The 20,047-nt window shown below is 56.9% G+C and overlaps 1 protein-coding gene across 8 annotated transcripts in view; it reads right to left on the bottom strand.

Annotated features, from left to right (window-relative positions):
- Positions 1–524: 524 nt before the first annotated feature.
- The window catches only part of SCAP (SREBF chaperone), a 122,848-nt gene continuing 103,325 nt past the window's right edge, over positions 525–20,047 (bottom strand). For all 8 annotated transcript variants that reach the window (XM_030549773.1, XM_030549769.1, XM_030549770.1 and 5 more), the window contains 11 exons: positions 18,485–18,921; positions 16,973–17,167; positions 14,821–15,022; positions 13,740–13,855; positions 11,557–12,127; positions 10,477–10,562; positions 10,053–10,135; positions 8,597–8,763; positions 6,541–6,621; positions 5,451–5,657; positions 525–3,594 (listed from right to left, as the gene is read on the bottom strand). In XM_030549773.1, the coding sequence (XP_030405633.1) occupies positions 3,349–3,594; positions 5,451–5,657; positions 6,541–6,621; positions 8,597–8,763; positions 10,053–10,135; positions 10,477–10,562; positions 11,557–12,127; positions 13,740–13,855; positions 14,821–15,022; positions 16,973–17,167; positions 18,485–18,921 (2,391 nt within the window). In that variant the 3' untranslated portion in view covers positions 525–3,348. The remainder of the gene's footprint in view (positions 3,595–5,450; positions 5,658–6,540; positions 6,622–8,596; positions 8,764–10,052; positions 10,136–10,476; positions 10,563–11,556; positions 12,128–13,739; positions 13,856–14,820; positions 15,023–16,972; positions 17,168–18,484; positions 18,922–20,047) is intronic.

The following is a 20,047-nucleotide window of genomic DNA, read 5'->3' as shown; positions in this document are numbered from 1 at the left end:
GTGTCCGGCCTGCCAGAAGTAGCTGGTCCATTAGGCTGCCCTGGGATGGCTGTTCTTATGAATAAAAGCCTGTGTCAAAAGGCAGCTCCTGGGTTCTGCTAAGCAAACGAGCTGATGTGTGGGGTGAGGGGCCTGGGACTAGTCAGCTGGGAGGTGCCTTCACAGCATGGGGCCAGGAGCAGCACAGGGCACAAGACAAGGCGCTCAGACAGCACCCCAGTCCCTCAGCCAGTGCCTCAGCAGTGGGCTGGGAGGAGTGTGACAGTGTGTGCACACGCAGTAACTCATGGGCCCCTTGCACTGAAGATTCCCTGCATGTTGGGCTGCCCCTGGTGTGGACTGGCACCTCAGCACTCACAGCCAATCTTTGGGGTGGGGGTAAAGGTCAGCCAGCCCCTGTGCGTGCTGGCAGGGCTGTAGCTTTGCATTTCACCCACAGGACAGCAGAGAGCTGCTCTCTGCCACGAAGTGCTGCGCTGTTTGCCGTTGATGCCTTGCAGAAGCTGGCGCTGTCAGCCAGCTGCCCAGAGCAGACAGAGCCGCTGGGTTTCGGTTAGTTTGGTTTAATGTGTCTTTGTACAGGTTATAAAACACAATCTGGTACAAAAAAAGCTTCCACTGTACAGTACAAAGCGTACAGCAGGGCTAAGGCCACCCAAGGCAGGACAGACACAGCCAGGGCATCAGCAAACAAGCACACGGCCCACGGGCTCAGGAGCAGGAAACCCCTCCACAACCCCCACCTCCCCCAAGCTGCTTGCAGCAGTGGCTGGACTTTCAGGGGCCAGCCTGCTCCCATACGGCAGGTCCCACCAGAGCCACGGCGTTGTCTGGGCCCTCAGCTCACCTGCCCCACTGCTGAGTCGAGTTAGGTCTCAGCAGCACTCGGCCTCAGGGCTCATATAAGGCCTGGGCCATACAGTGGGTCTCTACAGGCACAGCGTTACATCCCACACGAACAGGTGCTTGAGCAGCACGTCACGTAGAGTGAAATAAACCCTTTGGGCTCCTCGCCTGTAGGGCTCCCCCCAGCTACTGACCAACGGCCTCAAAGGCCTGGCCGCAGGGCTGGTCAAGCCAGGCTCCTCCAGCTTCCTTTTCCCTTCGCAAAACGGTCACATGCTGTGGTCACCACCGGCCAGGCTTTCCCCAGAGCAGACACTAGACTGGAGCAAGCCAGGAGGCGGCCCTGGGGAACCCCTCTGCCACCTCTCCCAGTGCTGGTACTGAGGACAGACATGCTGCCTGACCCCCTGGACGCAGCTCCGTGGCCTGGGAAGGTGCCTTCTCCCATTCCCAGGGAAACCAGCTCGGGTGCTGGAGGCACCTGGCTACATGCCCAAGGTAGGTTTGTGCTGAGCAGAGGTGGTGACTGTCCCTGCTGTGGGGAGGAGCCCTCTCCAGCTTATGCCGTAGGCTTATTTAGTCAATGACGTGATCAGGCCAGAGTTGGGCTCCCAGAACCCCGGGTCCCCTGGCTCTTTGGGCCGGGAGACTGCCCCAACAGCAGTGATGGAAAAGCCCTGCTTGGTCCCACGGCACATGCTGGCTGCTGGCCTGTAGCCATGCTTGCAGTGACATCTCCCCGGAGAGGGCTTTACAGCCGATATCTGGACAGAGGGGCCCTGCCCATGGCTGGCCCCCAAGGAGGGGGCGATGGTGCAGCCACCCTCCTGCAGAGAGCAACAAAGCCAACCACTTACTGGGCGGCGAGGGGGGGGGGTGTCCAAGAGCTCAGGGAAGCCGCCCCAGCTCCCAGCCTCTGCATACATGTCCTGGCCCAATGCACACTCCTTTACTGTGCCAGTAGCCAGAGTTCAGCTGCCCCCTGGATCTGCTCTAGGCTGTCCTGGAGTCAGGTTCCTGGTGCCCCAGAGGAGCAGGGAGCTGCCAGCACTTGGAACAGCCCTGGCCACGGGCTGCAGGTCGCCCCCTGGCTCACCCACCGTAATAAATAAATATATACAGCATAGCAATAAATAGGGCAGGTGGTGTGGGCAGAGCCCAGCACGCCCTGCTTGTTCCGAGGCAGGGAGACAGAGCCCAGTGCTAATAAAGGGGGTGGCGAGGGGTCAGCTTCTGCTTTCACCCGCTGCTCATCTCCCCCCTCCCCTCCCCAAGCAGCCGCCAGCGCTGGTTAATGGCGCCTGCTTGAGCTACACCAGCCAGTGAATTAACATCCCCCCTCAGCCCTGCACACTGTCACAGCCAAGCCAGGTGAGCAGGGGATCCCCCGGGCCAGGGAGCCCGACCACAGCTGGAGGCTCTGGCCCCAGCCCCCCTCCCTGGGCAGGGCCCGCACTTGCAGGCAGCGCTGGGGAAGCACAGGGGTGGTGGGCATTGAATGCCAGCCAGGACACAAGGGGGGGTGAGGCCCCATCCCCTCTAGGGTCTAAGCTGCCCTTATTCACTGCAGGAAAGGCCCACTGGCCATGGGCAGGATTTCATTTGAACCAGGGCCCGCCTCAGGGGCAGACACTGTAATGTACACGGCCCCTGCCCTGTGGGACCAGGCCTGGCACCCGTGTCTGTACAGCACCTCGCACACCTAGCAATGCCGGCGCAGGCTCCCTCTCCCCACGCTGAAGGGCCCCATGGCTACCCTGGGCCGTGCCCCCCGAAGCACTGGGCCACATTCTCCAGGTGCTCCAGTCTCCAGGAGGCAGGGCAGGGTTTGCCTGCTTCACAGCTGCAGAAACATCCCAGGGAGAGCTCCAGGCCCATGCTGGAGGCAGCAGCCAAGCCTGGTGTTGGACACAGCAGGGCCAGGCTCCTCATCCTGCAAACAGACCACTAGGCCTCGCCCTGCCCTGCCCCACCTGCAGCCTCCTCCCCAGCTCTAGCGGGCGTTCCCCCATCTATCGTCACTGCCCCATGGGCACTGGGCCCCCAAGCCCACGGCATGGCACCGACCAGGCTCTGTTCAGCCCCATCCCACTGGCTGCTCCTCGAGTTTCTGGCCACCTGCTGTGCAGCCCAGCCCAGGGTGTGCCGGGCCGCTGGCACTCAGTGCCCTGCAGCAGACATGCGTTCCCGGACTGCAGACCCATGAGCTGGGTCCCGTCCCCACGGAGCTCAGCCGCAGCCCCAAAGGAGGAACTGACCTGTGGAGCAAGAGCAGGGTGGGGGGTGTCTGGGAGGGGGACACAGGCAGAGCAGGGCTCAGCCCCACCCAGGCAGCTGCAGGGGCAGCACCTGGGATCCAAGGAGCTGGGGAGAGGGAGGAAGGGAAGGAGAAGCAGGGGCTCTCCTGGGAACCCCCCTGGAGCTCCTGCCCTGTCCTCCTACCCCAGGAGCTGTCCAATCAGAACTCAGATATGGTGACCCGCAGGGCCCAGCTCTGCCCGTTCAGTCCAGTTTCTCCAGCACTGAGGGCACGTAGACCAGGCTGAGCTCGCTGCCGAAGTTGCAGACGATGGCCGCGTTCTCCAGCACCAGGATCTGCCGGGCCGGCTGTGACTCGTTGCTCTTCCCCAAGTAGACGGTCTGCAGCAGGTCGCCGTAGCCGATGTCCCAGAAGGAGACGCAGCCCTGGCCTCCCGTCACCAGCAGGTTATCAGAGATCACCCCCAGGCTGGCCCCGCACCCCAGGTCCTGCGCCAGGAACAGAGGGGAGAGCGTCAGAGACAGCGCCTGCCATCAGGCACCCCACGGCCCTGCAGTATGGCCCCCCACAGGCAGGGAAAGGTGCTGGACTCAGCCCTGGGGCCATGGCTACAGGACAGGCCCAGCCATCCCCATCAGTGCATCCCCCTGTGCCAGCGTGGCCACCCCCAGGGCTGAGTGTCCACGTGCCCATGGCCTCTTGGCTGCCACTGCCGGACACACAGCAGAGACCACAGGGCAGTGGGGGAGCTGAGAGAGCCTGGCTGAGAGCCGGGCTCAGCTTTCTGCTCTGCCGGCCTCCCCATGGGGCCTCAAGCAAGTCCCTTGGTCCAGCTCCACGAGGTTGATTCCAGTCTGTTCATCCTAGTCTGCTCTCAGCTCCCCTCTGCCCGATGGGGGGGAACTGCCCTGCCCTGCCCCCTGGGGGGTGGGGGTGGGGGCTCCGACATTACAGTAACAGGGGCCCAGAGCAGGAGTGCTGCCAGCTTTTTGGCCGCCCTAGGCGGCAGAAGGTCCCACCCCAAAAATGCCGCTGATGACCGGGGTGACCAAAGATCCCACCGCCGCAGTCGCTGCCTCCGAAATGTTAGTGCCCTAGGCAACCACCTAGGTGGCCTAATGGGTTGTGCTGGCCCTGGCCCAGAGAGGTGTGTGGGATCAGGGCTCCCAAACCTTTCCATGCCGGGGTCACCCCTGCTAGGGCAGCCCTGGGGCAGTGACACCAACTCAGATTGTTCTTGTGGGGAGAGATTTTCAGCTCTGCTTCGCCCCTGTCCACGTCGGGCCCTGCTTCCCATCCCCCCCCGTCCCCCGTCCATCCCTGCTCCACGCCCATCCCTGCTTCCCACCCTATCCACATCCAGCCCTGCCGCCCAATCCCATATCTGGCCCTGCTTCCCCCCCGTCCCACATCCAGCCCTGCTTCACCCCCATCCCTGCTGCCTGCCCTGTCCACATCCAGCCCTGCCCCACCCCCATTCCTGCTCCTTGCCCTGTTCACATCTGCCCCTGCCCCCCCATCTGGCCCTGCTTCCCATCCTCCCTGGCCCACATCCGGCCCTGCTCCCCTCCTCCCACTCCCTTCCCTGCCCCCCCATCCCACATCCGACCCTGCTCCCCTCCTCCCCCTCCCTTCCCTGCCCCCCCATCCCACATCCAGCCCTGCTCCCCTCCTCCCACTCCCTTCCCTGCCCCCCCATCCCACATCCGACCCTGCTCCCCTCCTCCCCCTCCCTTCCCTGCCCCCCCATCCCACATCCAGCCCTGCTCCCCTCCTCCCCCTCCCTTCCCTGCTCCCCCATCCCCCATCCCATATCCCCCTGCATTTCTGCTGCCCACCCAGTCCCACCTCTGGCCCTGCTCCCCCACCCCAGAGGTGTCCCTGGGAGGAGTTGCTGTGGCAGCCCAGAGCTCACAGATGCTCTGACAGTGGAACAAACTCCCTGTCCCTGCGCCGCGGCTCCCTGCCAGGCTGGGGGTGGGGAATGACTCATTTCAGCACCAGGAGCCCTGGGAGGGTCCAGGCTCTCCCAGCGACTCCACCCGTGCCTCCGGACAGGTCCATAAACAGCTTCCTGCCCGGCCCACATGGCTCCCCGCCTCCCGCACCCCACTGGCTGGCAAACCTGGCTGAGCCGGGGCAGTGAGGGGCTGAGCCGGGCTATGCAGGCGCAGCTGGTCTGGACACCCCCAGGTCCTGTCAGAGCTTGCACAGCCTCTGCCCTTGGAACAAGGAAGCCCCCCCGAGCGATCTGACCATGAAACTAACCCCCCTCAGCAGACACGCTCCCCACAGATCAGGGGTGTCGGCACCTCCCGGCCCCCCGCCTGGGCCCTGCACCTGCCTGCTGGATGGAATAGAGTTTGATCCCGGAGCTTCGGTCCCAGATGCTGATCACATCATCCAAGCCACTGCTGATCACGCAGGAGGTAGTGCAGGTCAGCGAGGTGACGTCCCCGCGGTGGGCGTACATGTGACTGACCCTGCTTCCTGTCAGCACGTCCCAAAGGCAGATGGCGCCATCCTGGCCCCCACTCGCTAGCCCCATCGCCTGCAAGGACACGGGCCAGGAGTCTGAGCAGTGACCCCTGGAGCGGCCTCCCCAGCGTCCATCCCCTGGCACTGCAGAGGGCACTGCAGCACGGCTCACTCAGTCCTAGCCAGGACAATGGGGTTCCCATCCAGGGGCCTCCCAGTGCTCAGAGCAACACCCTCCCCTAAGTTTTAAAGAGCCATGGTCTCTGTGGCTAGGCCTGTAAGCGGCAAGGCTGGCGTCTGGCACGTTCCCCTTACTGCCTACGGGTCAGAGAGGAGGACCAGGCAGCAGAGGGAGGCAGAGGGGCCCATTTGTTACTGTGGGGTTGCAAAGCCAGGTTTGCAGCAAGTCACTGTGCCAGGCCTCCACCACACGGCTCCTGCCCAGAGGGGCTGCAGAGGGCCAGGCGCGGTGCCCGGCCTGTGCCCATCCCCACACAAGGCAGCCCAGGGGGTGCTCCCAGGGAGATGAGCCCAGCTGCAGGCCAGCTCCCGCAGGGGCAGTACTTCTCACAGCGGAGTACAAAAGGCAGCACTAGGCCAAGCTCCTCCTTGATGTGACTCTGCCGATGTCAGTGCCACTGCTTTCGTTAGCATCACACCAGGGATTCGGTCCCTCGTCCAGGACCCCCTCAGAGCTATGCCCCCATCACACCTGCCAGTCTGGGCACTCGGGGCCACGCCAGCTCCCAACAGGTAGAGGAAACAACCCAGAAAGTGCCACCTGTAGGAACAGGGATCCCTGGCCTGAAGCAAGCAGTGCTCTGGCTGGAAGGGCGAGCACGACCCTCCTCATCTCCTAGTGCATCGGCTGGGTGCCTGCCATAATGTAGCACTGAGGGGAGGCCCCGAACCCCGCCCATGCCCTGAGCTTTCCGTCTCCCCATTCAGAGCCATACCTGGTCTATGTACACAGCTGTGATTGCTCCTGAGTGACCCTGCAGTGTAAACAAGCAGCAGGAATCTTCCAGCCGATACACCTGCAAGGGAGTGAGAACACAGCCTGAGGCAGCGAGCTCTGAACCGCCCACCCCGCTAGAGCAGCAGGGCTCTCGTCTTTAACCCCCTTGGGTTTGACTTACTCCCTTAGGGATAGAGAATAAGACAGAGAATATCTTATTGCCCTTATATAAATCAATGGTATGCCCACATCTTGAATACTGCGTACAGATGTGGTCTCCTCACCTCAAAAAAGATATGTCACTAGAAAAGGGCAACTAAAATGATTAGGGGTTTGGAGAGGGTCCCATATGAGGAAAGATTAAAGAGGCTAGGACTCTTCAGCTTGGAAAAGAGGAGACTAAGGGGGGATATGACAGAGGTATATAAAATCATGAGTGATGTGGAGAAAGTGGATAAGCAAAAGTTATTGACTTATTCCCATAATACAAGAACTAGGGGTCACCAAATGAAATTAATGGGCAGCAGGTTTTAAACAAATAAAAGGAAGTTCTTCTTTACGCAGCGCACAGTCAACCTGTGGAACTCCTTGCCTGAGGAGGTTGTGAAGGCTAGGACTATAACAGTGTTTAAAAGAGAACTGGATAAATTCATGGAGGTTAAGGTCATTAATGGCTATTAGCCAGGATGGGTAAGGAATGGTCCCCAGCCTCTGTTTGTCAGAGGATGGAGATGGATGGCAGGAGAGAGATCACTTGATCATTGCCTGTTAAGTTCACTCCCTCTGGGGCATCTGGCATTGGCCACTGTCGGTAGACAGGATACTGGGCTAGATGGACCTTTGGTCTGACCCAGTACACTGTTCTTATGTTCTTAGTGCACTAGGGTCTAGCAGAGGGCCCTCCAGAGCCCAGGGCCCGGCAGTGATGTCATCCCCGTGTCCCCCCCTCGCCCTCAGTGACCCCCAAGGGCAGAGTGTTCTCTGCTGGCCACAGGGGAGGCCAGAGGCAGTGCCGTGGCTGGCAGCAGTCATGGCCCAGGCCACATTTCTAGACAGATGCAGCAGGAGCCGTGACCCAGAGGGTTAGCAAGGGGCTCTGGCTTGCAAATCCCCCTGGACCAGGGCCACATGCAGAGGGGCAACACCAGCATCTGCCCACAGAATCTGGAGGGCAGTGGATTGACCTCATTCTACCAAGCCAACCTCATCTGTGCCCTGCCCGCACATGTACACACCCTGTACACGAATACTCCGCTCCGCACACAGACATGACCCGTACACGTGTACTCTGCTCCGTACACGGACACACCCGATACATGAGTACTCTGCTCCACACACGGACACACACCGTACACCTGTACTCCGTGTGTGGAACGGACATATCCCATACACCTGTACTCCGCTCTGCACATGGACACACCCCATACACCTGTACTCTGCTCCGCATACAGACATGCCTCATACACGTGTACTCCGCTCCACATACAGACATGTCCCGTACACCTTTACTCCGCTCTGCACACATACATGCCCCGTACACCTGTACTCTGCTCTGCACACGGACACGCCCCGTACACGAGTACTCTGCTCCACATACAGACACGCCTCATACACCTTTACTCCCCTCCGCACACATACATGCCCCATACACCTGTACACCTCTCCGCACATGAACACAACCCGTACACAAATACTTCCCTCTGCACAGAAACATCCCACACGTGTACGATGCTTTGCACACAGATACGCCCCATACACACGTACTCCACTCTGCACAGAAACGCCCCGAACACGTGTACGCCCCTCTGCACACGGACATGCCCCATACACATGTACTCTGCTCTGCACAGAAACGCCCCGTACACGTATACTCTGCTTTGCATACGGACACGCCCCCATGCGTACTCCTCTCCACAAACACATGCCTACCAACCCCTCAGCCCCATGACAGACGCTCATGTGCTAGCAGCACTGCCCTGTAGTAGCAGCCTGCTCATACCCTCCCCGCCGGCCCATGGCCCTACTGGGAAGACTCGTGGCGGGGGAGCACTTACTTTCAGAGTGTGGTCCTGGCTGCCTGTCACCAGCCGCCCAGCCGCAGCTTTCAGTGCCGTGATTGGCTTCTGATGGGCACAGGGCACCGTGTGGGTCAGCTGGCATACGATGAGGTCATTGCTGCTGCACACAGGGGAGGATGGGATGCTGCTCCTGCTAGGGGTTCCTGGGGAGCGCACACAAGCGGGGGCAGTGGGCACTGCAGCCTTCCACACACGGGCCAGCATGCCCAAGAGTGGCCGCGGAGGGTGGGTGCCCCAGTTTTGGAGGCCCAACCTGAGATGCCTGAGGTCTGATTTTCAGCACAGCTGGGCACCCATTGATCCAGCTGAGGCCATGGGAAGCTGCAGTGCTCAGCACCTCGGAAAGGTAGGCCTGGAGATCTCCAGGTGGGCCACCAAATCGGTGGCCACTTCTCAGTAAATCTGCTGCTGGAGACCAGTGCCCTGGGATTACCCAGCAGGCAGGTCCAGCGCAGGCAGCACCACCACTTCTCTGCCCCTGTCCCTGCCTCTGTGGGAAGGAAAGGCTGTGCCCACGGCCTGTTCAGATCTTCACCTCTCTGCATGGACTGTGCTACAGTTCAGAGTCCATCCATCTCCCCACAGCTCCCCTCCCCACCAGCCCACTCCCAAGTGGAGGGAACCATCGCGCACTGGAAGGGGCTGGGCTGGCTCATCATCCCGGAGAAGTGGCACCTCTAGGCTCCAGCTGAGATCAGGGCCCTTGAACAAACTCCCAGGGTCGGTCAGACCCTGGCCTAGGGTGACCAGACGTCCCGATAAAATCGGGACTGTCCTGATATTGAGCGGTTTGTCCCGCGTTCCGACCGAAGCACGGTTGGGACACCATTTGTCCTGATCTTTTGTTTCAGGCGTGGCAGCTCGTTTTTATTTATTTGTTTTGGGATTTTTCCCTGCTTCGGCAGCAATGAGAGGCAGGCGGAGCGTCTTTTCAATCATTACACTCACCCGGCACGTCCTTCGTGTCCATTACACTCACCCGGCACGTGTCTTCGGCAGGCGGGTCCTTCAGTGGCTGATGGTCTTCGGGGGCATTTTGGCAGCGGGTATGTCTGTTCTTTGGCAGCAAGATTTATTACCTGCCGCCGAAATGCCACTGAAGACATGGACACGGTAAGTATAACAATGGAAAAGGCGCTCCTCCTGCCCAGTCCCAATATTTTGAAGTTATCATCTGGTCACCCGACCCTGGCCCCAAAAGCTCACAGTCTAACTGCACAGGACAGACAAATGGAAACAGGCACACGGTAGAGCTGGGAACAGAACTCAGGTCTCCCGAGTTCCACTCCAGGGCTCTGTCTGTTGGATCAGTGCCACAGACCCAGATCCTCAAAGATACTGAGGTATCTCAGTGCCATTGAAATCAATGGGAGTTTGGCACCTGAACTGTTTTACAGATCTGGGCCATTTTCCCTCCCCGACGCCAACTTACCTCGGAACTGCAGGTGGTTGTAGGATGAGTGGGTTTCTAAAGAGAAGAAATCCAAGGAGCCGTTCAGCCTGGCAGCCACAATCCTGGGAGACAGAAAGAGACAAAGGTGAGGAGAGGCCTCTTCTCCGTCCTTACAGGAGCTGGGTTAGCAGCCCTGGATGCTGGACGACTCCAGCTGCAGAATAAGGACAATACCCAGATTTCCCTGGCTCCTGGTGCCCATGTGACCCGGCCGCCACCTGGAGAGGGGCAGTGGGAGGGTCAGTCTCCATGCCCCAGTCTGCCAGCAAGGAGACAGCTCTGTCCACCACAACTGGAGCTGCCTGCATCACCTCCCCTGGACCCAGACAGCTGGACTCCTGCCTTAACGGCCTCCTCCCTGGCGAGATCCCTGGGGAAGGGCACGTCAGAGGCTCTCCGTTACCTGTTGTTCAGGAAGACGAGTGCTGTGATTCCGGACTGACTCTCCTCGTTACTGCACCATAAGGTCCCCTCGATGGCATCCCACACCTGGAAGAGAGGTGGAGTTACAGGGAGCCAGGGGAGCAGTCCCTGCCTCGCAGAGCGGATGGCTGGGGGAATTCAAGCAGTTTGGAATTTAAAATGATTGTAACAATAATGCTGGCTGTGGTCAGGCCCCCTGAGAGCTGGGCCCTTGAAATAACTATATATGGATCCCTCAACCCACCTCAGTCCTGCCCTGCAGCACCCCCCGCCCCACTGCTGTTCCTGTTCGCAGTTGAGATGGATTTGCACCAGATTTTGAAGCAATCTTGTGATGCGGCCTGGAGATGAGGTTTAGAAGCAAGTTCAGGGCATGGCTATGCTACGCAGACTACACCAGCACAACTACGGAGCCGCAGCCATGCCGCCATCACCCTGTAGCATAGTCGCAGCCACGCCAATGAAGGGATTCTTCTGTCGCTGCGGGAATGCCACCTCCTGGAGCACTGGCAGCTGCATGGATGGACGCGTTCTGGCGACCGAACCACAGCTCCATGGGGGTCAGGGATGCACAGCTCTGTCAGTCCACAGTGGGGATTTTTCACACCCTGAGTGATGTAGCTTTTCAACCTAACTTTTAAGGGGAGCCACGGATGCAGTCAATCCTTCCCGGCTCCAGTGTGGCAGAGCAGGACGGGAAATGGAAACTCATGTAATGAGCTGTCTAGTGTGTCTGTCACCAGCCCCGCCCTGCTGCCCTCGGCTGCCAGGGTGTCCCCTAGGCCCTAGGCAGGTGACAGCAGTCCCTCCAGGAGCTCCGTAGCTGGGGCCCCGGCACTGGGGGCAGGAGGAATGTGCAGGTGGTGTACCTGGCTGCAGATCTGTTACCACCTGGCTCTGCAGGAGTTCTAGAAACACCCTAGGACAGCTGCCTTGAGCCCTCACTCACAGGGGCGCCACAGAGGGACCAGTGCTCCGGGACCACGGATGGGTGAGTGCGGAGTACAGCCTGCTGTGACTTCCTCGGTGCCTATTCAGGGGCAGGGAGCCCCCTACTTACCTCCAGCTTCCCGTTGCTCCGGCCAGCCACAATGAGGTTGCCCCGCAGATCCAGGCTCCAGACAGAGCTTTCCAAATCACTGGCCCAGGCAGAGACAGGGGAGGACTTTTCAAAACCAGCCAAAGGCTCGTCCCCTGGGCTCTTCCTGCGGGTGCTGCACCCTCCTTCCCCAGTCCCGCAGTTCAGGGGCCTGGTGCTGCCCGTCCTAGTGCAGGAAACCACCTGCCCGTGTGTGGCCGGGAAGCCGGCGACGTTCATGCAGTTCGAAGCGCTCTGCTCCTCATAGACCTTCTCTACCAGTCTGCCGAAGTTGTAGCCAGTGTCCTTGTGCCGACCGCAGACTGCACGGTGCCTGGGCTCTGGATCCACCACCTTGGCCTGCTCCAAGAAGTTGGTGTCGATGAGAGAGGTGAGGTCCGGCTGGTTGCAGAACAGAGGGGGCTGCGGGGGGCTCAGCATCCTCTTGAGTAGGTGGCTGTCGTCGAAGGGATCTTCCAGCCCATTCTTGGGGTCTGGGCTGTGATCCCAGCTCTCCTGGTAATCAAAGATGCCGCTGCTGTCTCTGCGCAACCTGAAATGCAGCAGCTGCAGATTAGCGCTCCCTTCCATACAGTCTGGGAGAGGATGAGGGACTGGCTGGGAACAACAGGTGAACTGTGACTCTATGGAGGAGTGAAAATCACCCCTTTCCTAACAGCTGGGGCAGCAGGGTGTCCTACCAAAAACCATGAGTTAATTTCTTCCAGCATGCGTTTACGTGGGTTAGTAAGCAGCGATCGTGTAAGGACAGGGGAGTGTTTACATAAGTTAATGAGCACCGATGTGTAAATAAGGTGTGTATTTGCACAGGTCAGTGAACACTGATCTGTAAGTACAGGGGTATGTTTGCACGGGTTAGTGAGCAGTGACTAGGTAAGGACAGGAGTGTGCTTGCATGGGTTAGTGAGCAGTGATCATGTAAGAAGAGGGGTGTGTTTGCACAGGTTATTGAGCAGTGACTGTGTAAGGACAGGGCGTGCTTGCAGGGGTTAGCAAGCAGTGACTGTGTAAGGACATGGGTGTTTGCACAGGATAGTGAGCAGTGACTGTGTAATGTCAGGGATATGCTTCACAGGTTAGCAAGCAGTGATTGTATAAGGACAGGGGCATGTTTGCATGGGTTAACGAGCAGCGATTGTATAAGAACAGGCATGTTTGCACAGGCTAGCGAGCAGCGATTGTATAAGGACGGGCGTGTTTGCACGGGTTAGCGAGCAGCGATTGTATAAGGACGGGCGTGTTTGCTCGGGCTAGCGAGCAGCCATTGTATAAGGACAGGGGCGTGTTTGCACAGACTAGGACAGGGGCGTGTTTGCACAGACTAGCGAGCAGCGATTGTATAAGAACGGGGCGTGCTTGCACAGGTTAGTGAGCAGCGATTGTATATGGACGGGCGTGTTTGCACGGGCTAGCGAGCAGCGATTGTATAAGGACAGGGGCATGTTTGCACAGACTAGCGAGCAGCGATTGTATAAGGACAGGGGCATGTTTGCACAGACTAGCGAGCAGCGATTGTATAAGAACAGGGACGTGCCTGCACAGGTTAGTGAGCAGCGATTGTATAAGGACGGGCGTGTTTGCACAGGTTAGCGAGCAGTGATTGTATAAGGATATGACGTGTTTGCACGGGTTAGTGAGCAGCGATTGTAAAAGGACAGGGGCGTGTTTGCACAGGTTAGCGAGCAGCGATTGTATAAGGACAGGGGCGTGTTTGCACAGGTTAGCGAGCAGTGATTGTATAAGGACAGGGGCATGTTTGCACGGGTTAGCGAGCAGCGATTGTATAAGGACAGGGGCGTGTGTGCACGGGTTAGCGAGCAGCGATTGTATAAGGACAGGGGCGTGTTTGCACAGGTTAGCGAGCAGTGATTGTATAAGGACAGGGGCGTGTTTGCACAGGTTAGCGAGCAGCGATTGTATAAGGACAGGGGCGTGTGTGCACGGGTTAGTGAGCAGCGATTGTATAAGGACAGGGGCGTGTTTGCACAGGTTAGCGAGCAGCGATTGTATAAGGACAGGGGCGTGTTTGCACGGTTTAGCGAGCAGCGATTGTATAAGGACAGGGGCGTGTGTGCACGAGTTAGTGAGCAACGATTGTATAAGGACATGACGTGTTTACACTTTTCACACAGTAATGAACGTACCCTTGTTTGGGGATGACAGTAAGGCAGTCTCCGGTCTGAGCATCCCACACTCGGATCTGACCCACCAGGCAGCAGCTGACGAGCAGCATCCCGTCACTGGCCAGGCACTCGATATCCTGAGGGGGAAGAGCAGCCTAGGCTGAGTCCGTGGAACCAGCCAACCCCCGCGTTCCTGGGAGTGCCCTGCACTCTCCCCTGGCCTGGCAGAAGCCCCCAGCCAGTGAAGCTCGGGATCACCAAAGCAATGGGCTCGGAGCCCAGGGACTGCACACACTGGCACCAGCGGGCAGACTCCAGCTGTCTTCACTTTCAATAGAGAAGTGTGGCCTGAGGAGAGGATAGGCCCCCCAGCACGCAATGCAGGCTGGCTGCTTGGCTCACGACATAGCACTGCCTGCTGGGACTTGTAGTCTCAGCTCCATACTCAGGACGAAGGCGGCTGCAGTGTAAAACTCTGGAGTCTGTGTGTAGATGGGGTGCTGTAAGTCTCCATGGGCCCCATCTGGCACCCAGGCCACATGCCCACCTCCTTGTACTACTGAGAACAAACCAGGACGTGCTCTGCAAGCTACTGCCAGGGGAGAGGGGCTGAACAGCTCAGCTAGTGAAGGGTGCCAGCTGGGCCAGCAGCCGAGGGCCCACAGCACATCCCAGACTTTGAGGGCCAAAGACATGGGGGCACGTCCTGCTCCATCACCCCAGGGCTGCCTGCACAGTGCCCCCGACCCCCGTTAGCCCCAGTGAATCACATGGCTCTGTGCTACGTTACATGCCCACCAGTTCTATGTCTGCCACTTCAAGATGGCAAAGGGGTAAGAGGTGGGTTGTGTGGGCCCTAGGGTGACCAGACGTCCCGATAAAATCCTGATATTTAGGTGTTTGTCCCGCGTCCTGACCGATCTTTGGTCGAGATGCAATGTGTCCCGATATGTGCACCTTTTTTTTTTTTTTGCTCCGCCAGCGGACACCCCCCCTACGCCCCCCCATGTGTCCTGATATTTTCTTCCTCTCCTCTGGTCACCCTAGCGGGGCCCCTGCAGTGAGGCAAACTGGACACTGCGTATGCCCCAGGCCAACCTACCATGAGGTGACCCCTGAGGACCAGGGGGACGATCTCGGTCTCAGGTGGGGAATAGCCATAGTCGTCACAGGGCAGGTCCCCTCTCTTCCTCCGGCTGTGCGAGAGCCCGTTCTGCCCATAGTTTTTGGGGCAGAACACTCTGTACAGGCAGAAGAGCAGAAGAACCAGGAGGATGCCAGAGGCCAGGCCCAGAGCAGCTACCCTGATGGGAGAGAAGGATGTTAGCTGTGCCACACCACCACCTCTGGCACACAATGCTCCCAACACAGTGCTTCCGAGGAAGCAGCTGCTCTGATCTGGACTGTTGCTTACACAGGTGGCTGGTTTAGGGCTCCAAATTTAGTTTCTTAATAAAGAGGAGAACTTCAGAGAGTCCAGCTGCCTGCAGGTAGTCAGCTGAGGGCAAAAAGCGCCTGCAGGTTTTAGGAGCGACTGCACATGCAGCCTGGGAGGCATTTTAAACACCTGTTTACAATGTTTAAAAGGCAGAGGGAATGGGGGGGGGAGGGAGAAAAACCTTTCTCCATTGTTTTAAATCCAATTAAGTGACATCGCGGAGTCTGAAAGTGTCATGCAAATGGCTGGTATCAGTTTGTCGACTGGAATTTCCCCAAGACACACCACCAGGTTTGGCTGAAATTGACATTTTTCCTGGGGAAAAAGTCAGTGTTGGCAACATTTTCCAATGGGAAAATTCAGAGTGAAAAGTTTCAATCGAACACATTAAAAAACACGTCCTTTCAACATTGCTGAATGGAAATTTTTCAGAAACATTCCACAAAAATGTTTGCTCTTCTGACCTTTTCTCTCATTTTGGAATGAAAACAAATGTTGAAGTGTAAGAATTTCCTGCAGGATGGAAATTCTGATTTCCAAACAGACACGTTCTGGCCCGGCCGCCCCAAGAGGCTGCACCATATTGTACCTTGCTACTCCATCATTCTGACAGCCTTGTCATTACTAGTTACCTTATGGGAGAGCCCTAAGGACCCCAGGCTAAGATCAGGGCCCTGTCGATCAAGGCTCTGAACAGAAAAGCAACACAAAGCTTGCCCCCGCCCTAGAGATTTGATCCCTCAGGCAGACCTCTTTGCTTGCAGCAGGATTTGAACAGTGTCCTCAGGACCAGGTAGAGTTGATGCTAGTGGATGTGAATGCTAAACAGGATTGGATCCAGATTTTCAGTGGTGACTAGTGACTTTGGGTTCCTCCAGTTCAGAGTGCCCAGCCAGGGACGCCTTAAAGAGGCCTGATTTTCAGAAAGCAGGTGTTCAGCACTTTCTGGAAATGACACCCCTGTAAGGGCATCTCACGTTGGACACCCAAAAATTGAGGTCCCCAAAACCACTAGTCAATTATAAGATCCAGACCTAGTTTTCTGCCAGTTTTTCACACAACGAGAGCTAAAATCATGCAGGAATGCAAGGTAGGAATAAAAGGCAAGATGATGTGATTTCCAGTATTTCACACATGCCCTGCTGATTAAGAATGCTGACGCTAGTGGAAAGTGGGCTCTCCACCTTCTCAACGGTACAGTGGTTTCCTTTCTAGCCTTGAGGGTGTTGTCTGATAACTCATGAAGGGTCACACACCCCAAAGATGCTTAACTCCTTTCCCTCCCATTGGCCTCACCTCCTGACACCTCTCTCTTTTTGTTGCTGCGCTGCACATCATGCCCGGCTGGACGCTGCAGTCTGGTAAAACAGCAGCAAGGTTGCCCATCTAGCCATAGCTCTGAGCAAGCAAAGCTGGCTCTTCAAAGGGCCTGGCTAACTGTGCATGATTATCCCACGCACATGCAATGAACACTTACGCACGCATGGAGTTTTACCATCAGCCCCTTTGTGTCCGGGACATTGTGACAAGCAGCCCCCCTTTTCCTGGGACTCAGCGCACTAGCTAACAGCTTAGGCTGCTCACTGACTCGCCCGCTAGGAAGCCCTCAGCCTCTGAAGACCACAATAAGGGGAATGATTAATGTAACTCTGCCCTGGCAGAACGGAAGCACCCGGGACTTGACAGGGCTTCTTTCAGCTCTGACCGTATTTTCTCCCCAAGGAGGCTCTGAGCCGCCAGACAACCAAGCTGCCCATTCCGGGTGACGGAGGCAGGGCCAAAGGGGTGGATCATGGGGGACTGTCAGCTCTCTTACTTGTAGAGCGTGACGTCCCGGTGTCCCTGCAGTTTGGGCAAGGCCTCACCAGGCCGATCCACCGCCTCCAATTTCCCGAGGCTCAAAGGCAAGAAAGAGTGGTAGCGATTAGCCTCCTGAGGGTGGCGCACTTCTAAGGCTTCTCGTGGATTCAGGTACAAGGTGACAGGGATGGCTGGGAGGATGCTGATGTACCTGGGGAGAGGAAGGAAAGATGAGGGACCAGCTTAGGAATGGCAGGATACAGAGATGGCAAAATCCCATAAGATCATCTAGCTCATCCCTCCCATGGGGCCACGCCAGGGCAGGGCCACTCTGGGTATTCTCCAGGGCTTTGCCCAGGCCAGGTTTAGCTATCCCAACCCCCAGGGCTTCGCTATGTGCCTGGAAGAGCATTCCGAAGTCTACTGGAGCTCAGCTTCCTCCCTGAGCTCCCTGAAGAGGGGGACAAACAGCCAGCACTGGAGCAGCTCACCGCTAGGCTGCCTGGATTTCAGGGATTTGAAGGCCAGAAGGGACCAATGTAATGATCTAGGGACTGTCTGTATAGCTCGGGTCAGAGAACCTCGCCCCAGGAGCCCTCCATTGAGCTGGCTGCACTGCAGCATGTCTGTTGCAGAGCAGCAACCGTGTTAGTCTGTATCCGCAAAAAGAACAGGAGTACTTGTGGCACCTTAGAGACTAACAAATAGGTTAACAGTGACAGACCTGAAGGTGGCAATTTTACAACAAAAAAAACTTCAAAAACAGACTCCAAAGAGAGACTGCTGAACTCGAATTAATATGCAAATTAGATACAATTAACATAGGTTTAAACAGAGACTGGGAATGGTTGGGTCATTGCACTAATTTAATCTATTTCCCTATGTTAAGTTCTCCTCACACCTTCTATGGGTCATCTCAATTATCACTTCAAAGGTTTTTTTTCTCCTGCTGACAGTTGATTGGACTCTCCCAGTTGGTATGCTTACTTCCACCTTTTCATGTTCTCTGTATGTATAAATATCTCGTCTGTGTGTTCCATTCTGTGCATCCGAAGAAGTGAGCTGTAGCCCACGAAAGCTTATGCTGAAATAAATTTGTTAATCTATAAGGTGACACAAGTACTCCTGTTCTTTTTGCCGCATGTCTGTCATTAACCTTAGTTTCATATTGGCCTTTAATTCCAGATGGACAGAAGCGCTCTCTGAACGTGTGCATATGGCCCCACTGCAGTGCAGCCACCTCTGGGGTGGAGGGAAGTCTCCAGGCACAACACGCCAAACACCAGTGGGAAGGGAAGGGCGTGTTTTGGCCCAAGACAAAGCCCCATGCCATGTGCTCAGTGATGTACAGTGTCCATGCAAGGCAGACTCGGCCTGTTTGAAGGGGCTGCCCAGAAGACCCACCCGCAGTGAGCTGTGTGAAATTCAGTTTATCTGCTCCATGCATGAAGGGCTGAGCCAAACTTGATGGGATTCAATTCTATGCAGATTCTAAGGGCTCTGGCCACCTGGTCTGCGACCCACTTGCCTTTTGGCCAGGGTGATGTTGTAGTAGCTGAAGAGGGATGGCCAGTGTCGGAAGGAGAGCTTCCTCCAGATCTCCTCATCCTCCACACCCCATGTGACCTCTGCCTTGGTGCCAGGCTCTGGCTGCCCACTGCCTTGGTTCTCCGGTCCCTGGGCCCACGGCTGCTGATTTGCCTCCAGCCCATTCCGGGACTCTAGCCCTTCCTTCTGCTCGCGCTGCTGCTGCGTCTGGTTCTCTGACAGCTGCACGGGTTCCGAGGGGAAGACCGAGAAGGAGAGCTTGGCATCCCCAGCCGGAAGGACCCCTCCAGGAACTGGCATGGGAGGCAGTCCTGCTTCTCCTAGCGGGCTCTGCTCTGTGACCTGCGACGTGAGGTAGGTGCGGAGGCCAGCGGGATCTGTGTACACCAGGATTCCAATCCAAATCACCGTTCCAGCCTGCACCGTACAAGTGAAGAGACAAGGCTGTTTAGTACACAGCACCCTCACCTCAGCACCATAACTGCACAGACACCAGGTCATCGGTGTAGCCAGACCTCAGCCACATCCCCCAGAAGGTGCATCCCGCCTCAAGATACAGCCCTGCTTCCTGGGACTGGGGCCAGTTTTGTTCAATATCTTCATTAACGGTCTGGAGGATGGCGTGGACTGCACCCTCAGCAAGTTTGCAGATGACACTAAATAGGGAGGAGTGGTAGATACACTGGAGGGTAGGGATAGGATACAGAGGGACCTAGACAAATTAGTGGATAGGCCAAAAGAAACCTGATGAGGTTCAACAAGGACAAGTGCAGAGTTCTACACTTAGGACGGAAGAATCCCATTCACTGCTACAGACTAGGGACCGAGTGGCTAGGCAGCAGTTCTGCAGAAAAGGACCCAGGGGTTATAGAGGACAAAAAGCTGGATATGAGTCAACAGGGTGTCCTGGTTGCCAAGAAAATTAATGGCATTTTGGGCTGTATAAATAGGAGCATTGCCAGCAGATCAAGGGACATGATCATTCCCCTCTATTCGACATTGGTGAGGCCTCATCTGGAGTACTGTGTCCAGTTTTGGGCCCCACACTACAAGAAGAATGTGGAAAAATTGGAAAGAGTCCATCAGAGGGCAACAAAAATGATTAGTCATGAACACATGACTTATGAGGAGAGGCTGAGAGAACTGGGATTGTTTAGTCTGCAGAAGAGAGGAATGAGGGGGGATTTGATAGCTGCTTTCAACTACCTGAAAGGGGGTTCCAAAAAGGATGGATTGAGACTGTTCTCAGTGATGGCAGAGGACAGAACAAGGAGCAATGGTCTCAAGTTGCAGTGGGGGAGGTCTAGGTTGGGTATTAGGAAAAACTTTTTCACTAGGAGGGTGGTGAAGCACTGGAATGGGTTCCCTAGGGAGGTGGTGGAATCTCCTTCCTTAGAGGTTTTTAAGGTCAGGCTTGACAAAGCCCTGGCTGGGACGATTTAGTTTAGGTTGGTCCTGCTTTGAGCAGGGGGTTGGACTAGATGATCTCCTGAGGTCCCTTCCAACCCTGATATTCTATGATTCTATGACTGATGCCCACAGA

This window comes from Gopherus evgoodei, chromosome 2, assembly GCF_007399415.2.
Source record: "Gopherus evgoodei ecotype Sinaloan lineage chromosome 2, rGopEvg1_v1.p, whole genome shotgun sequence".
In the NCBI taxonomy this organism is placed as follows: Eukaryota; Metazoa; Chordata; order Testudines; family Testudinidae; genus Gopherus; species Gopherus evgoodei.
This window is presented reverse-complemented; position numbering and strand designations above follow the sequence as displayed.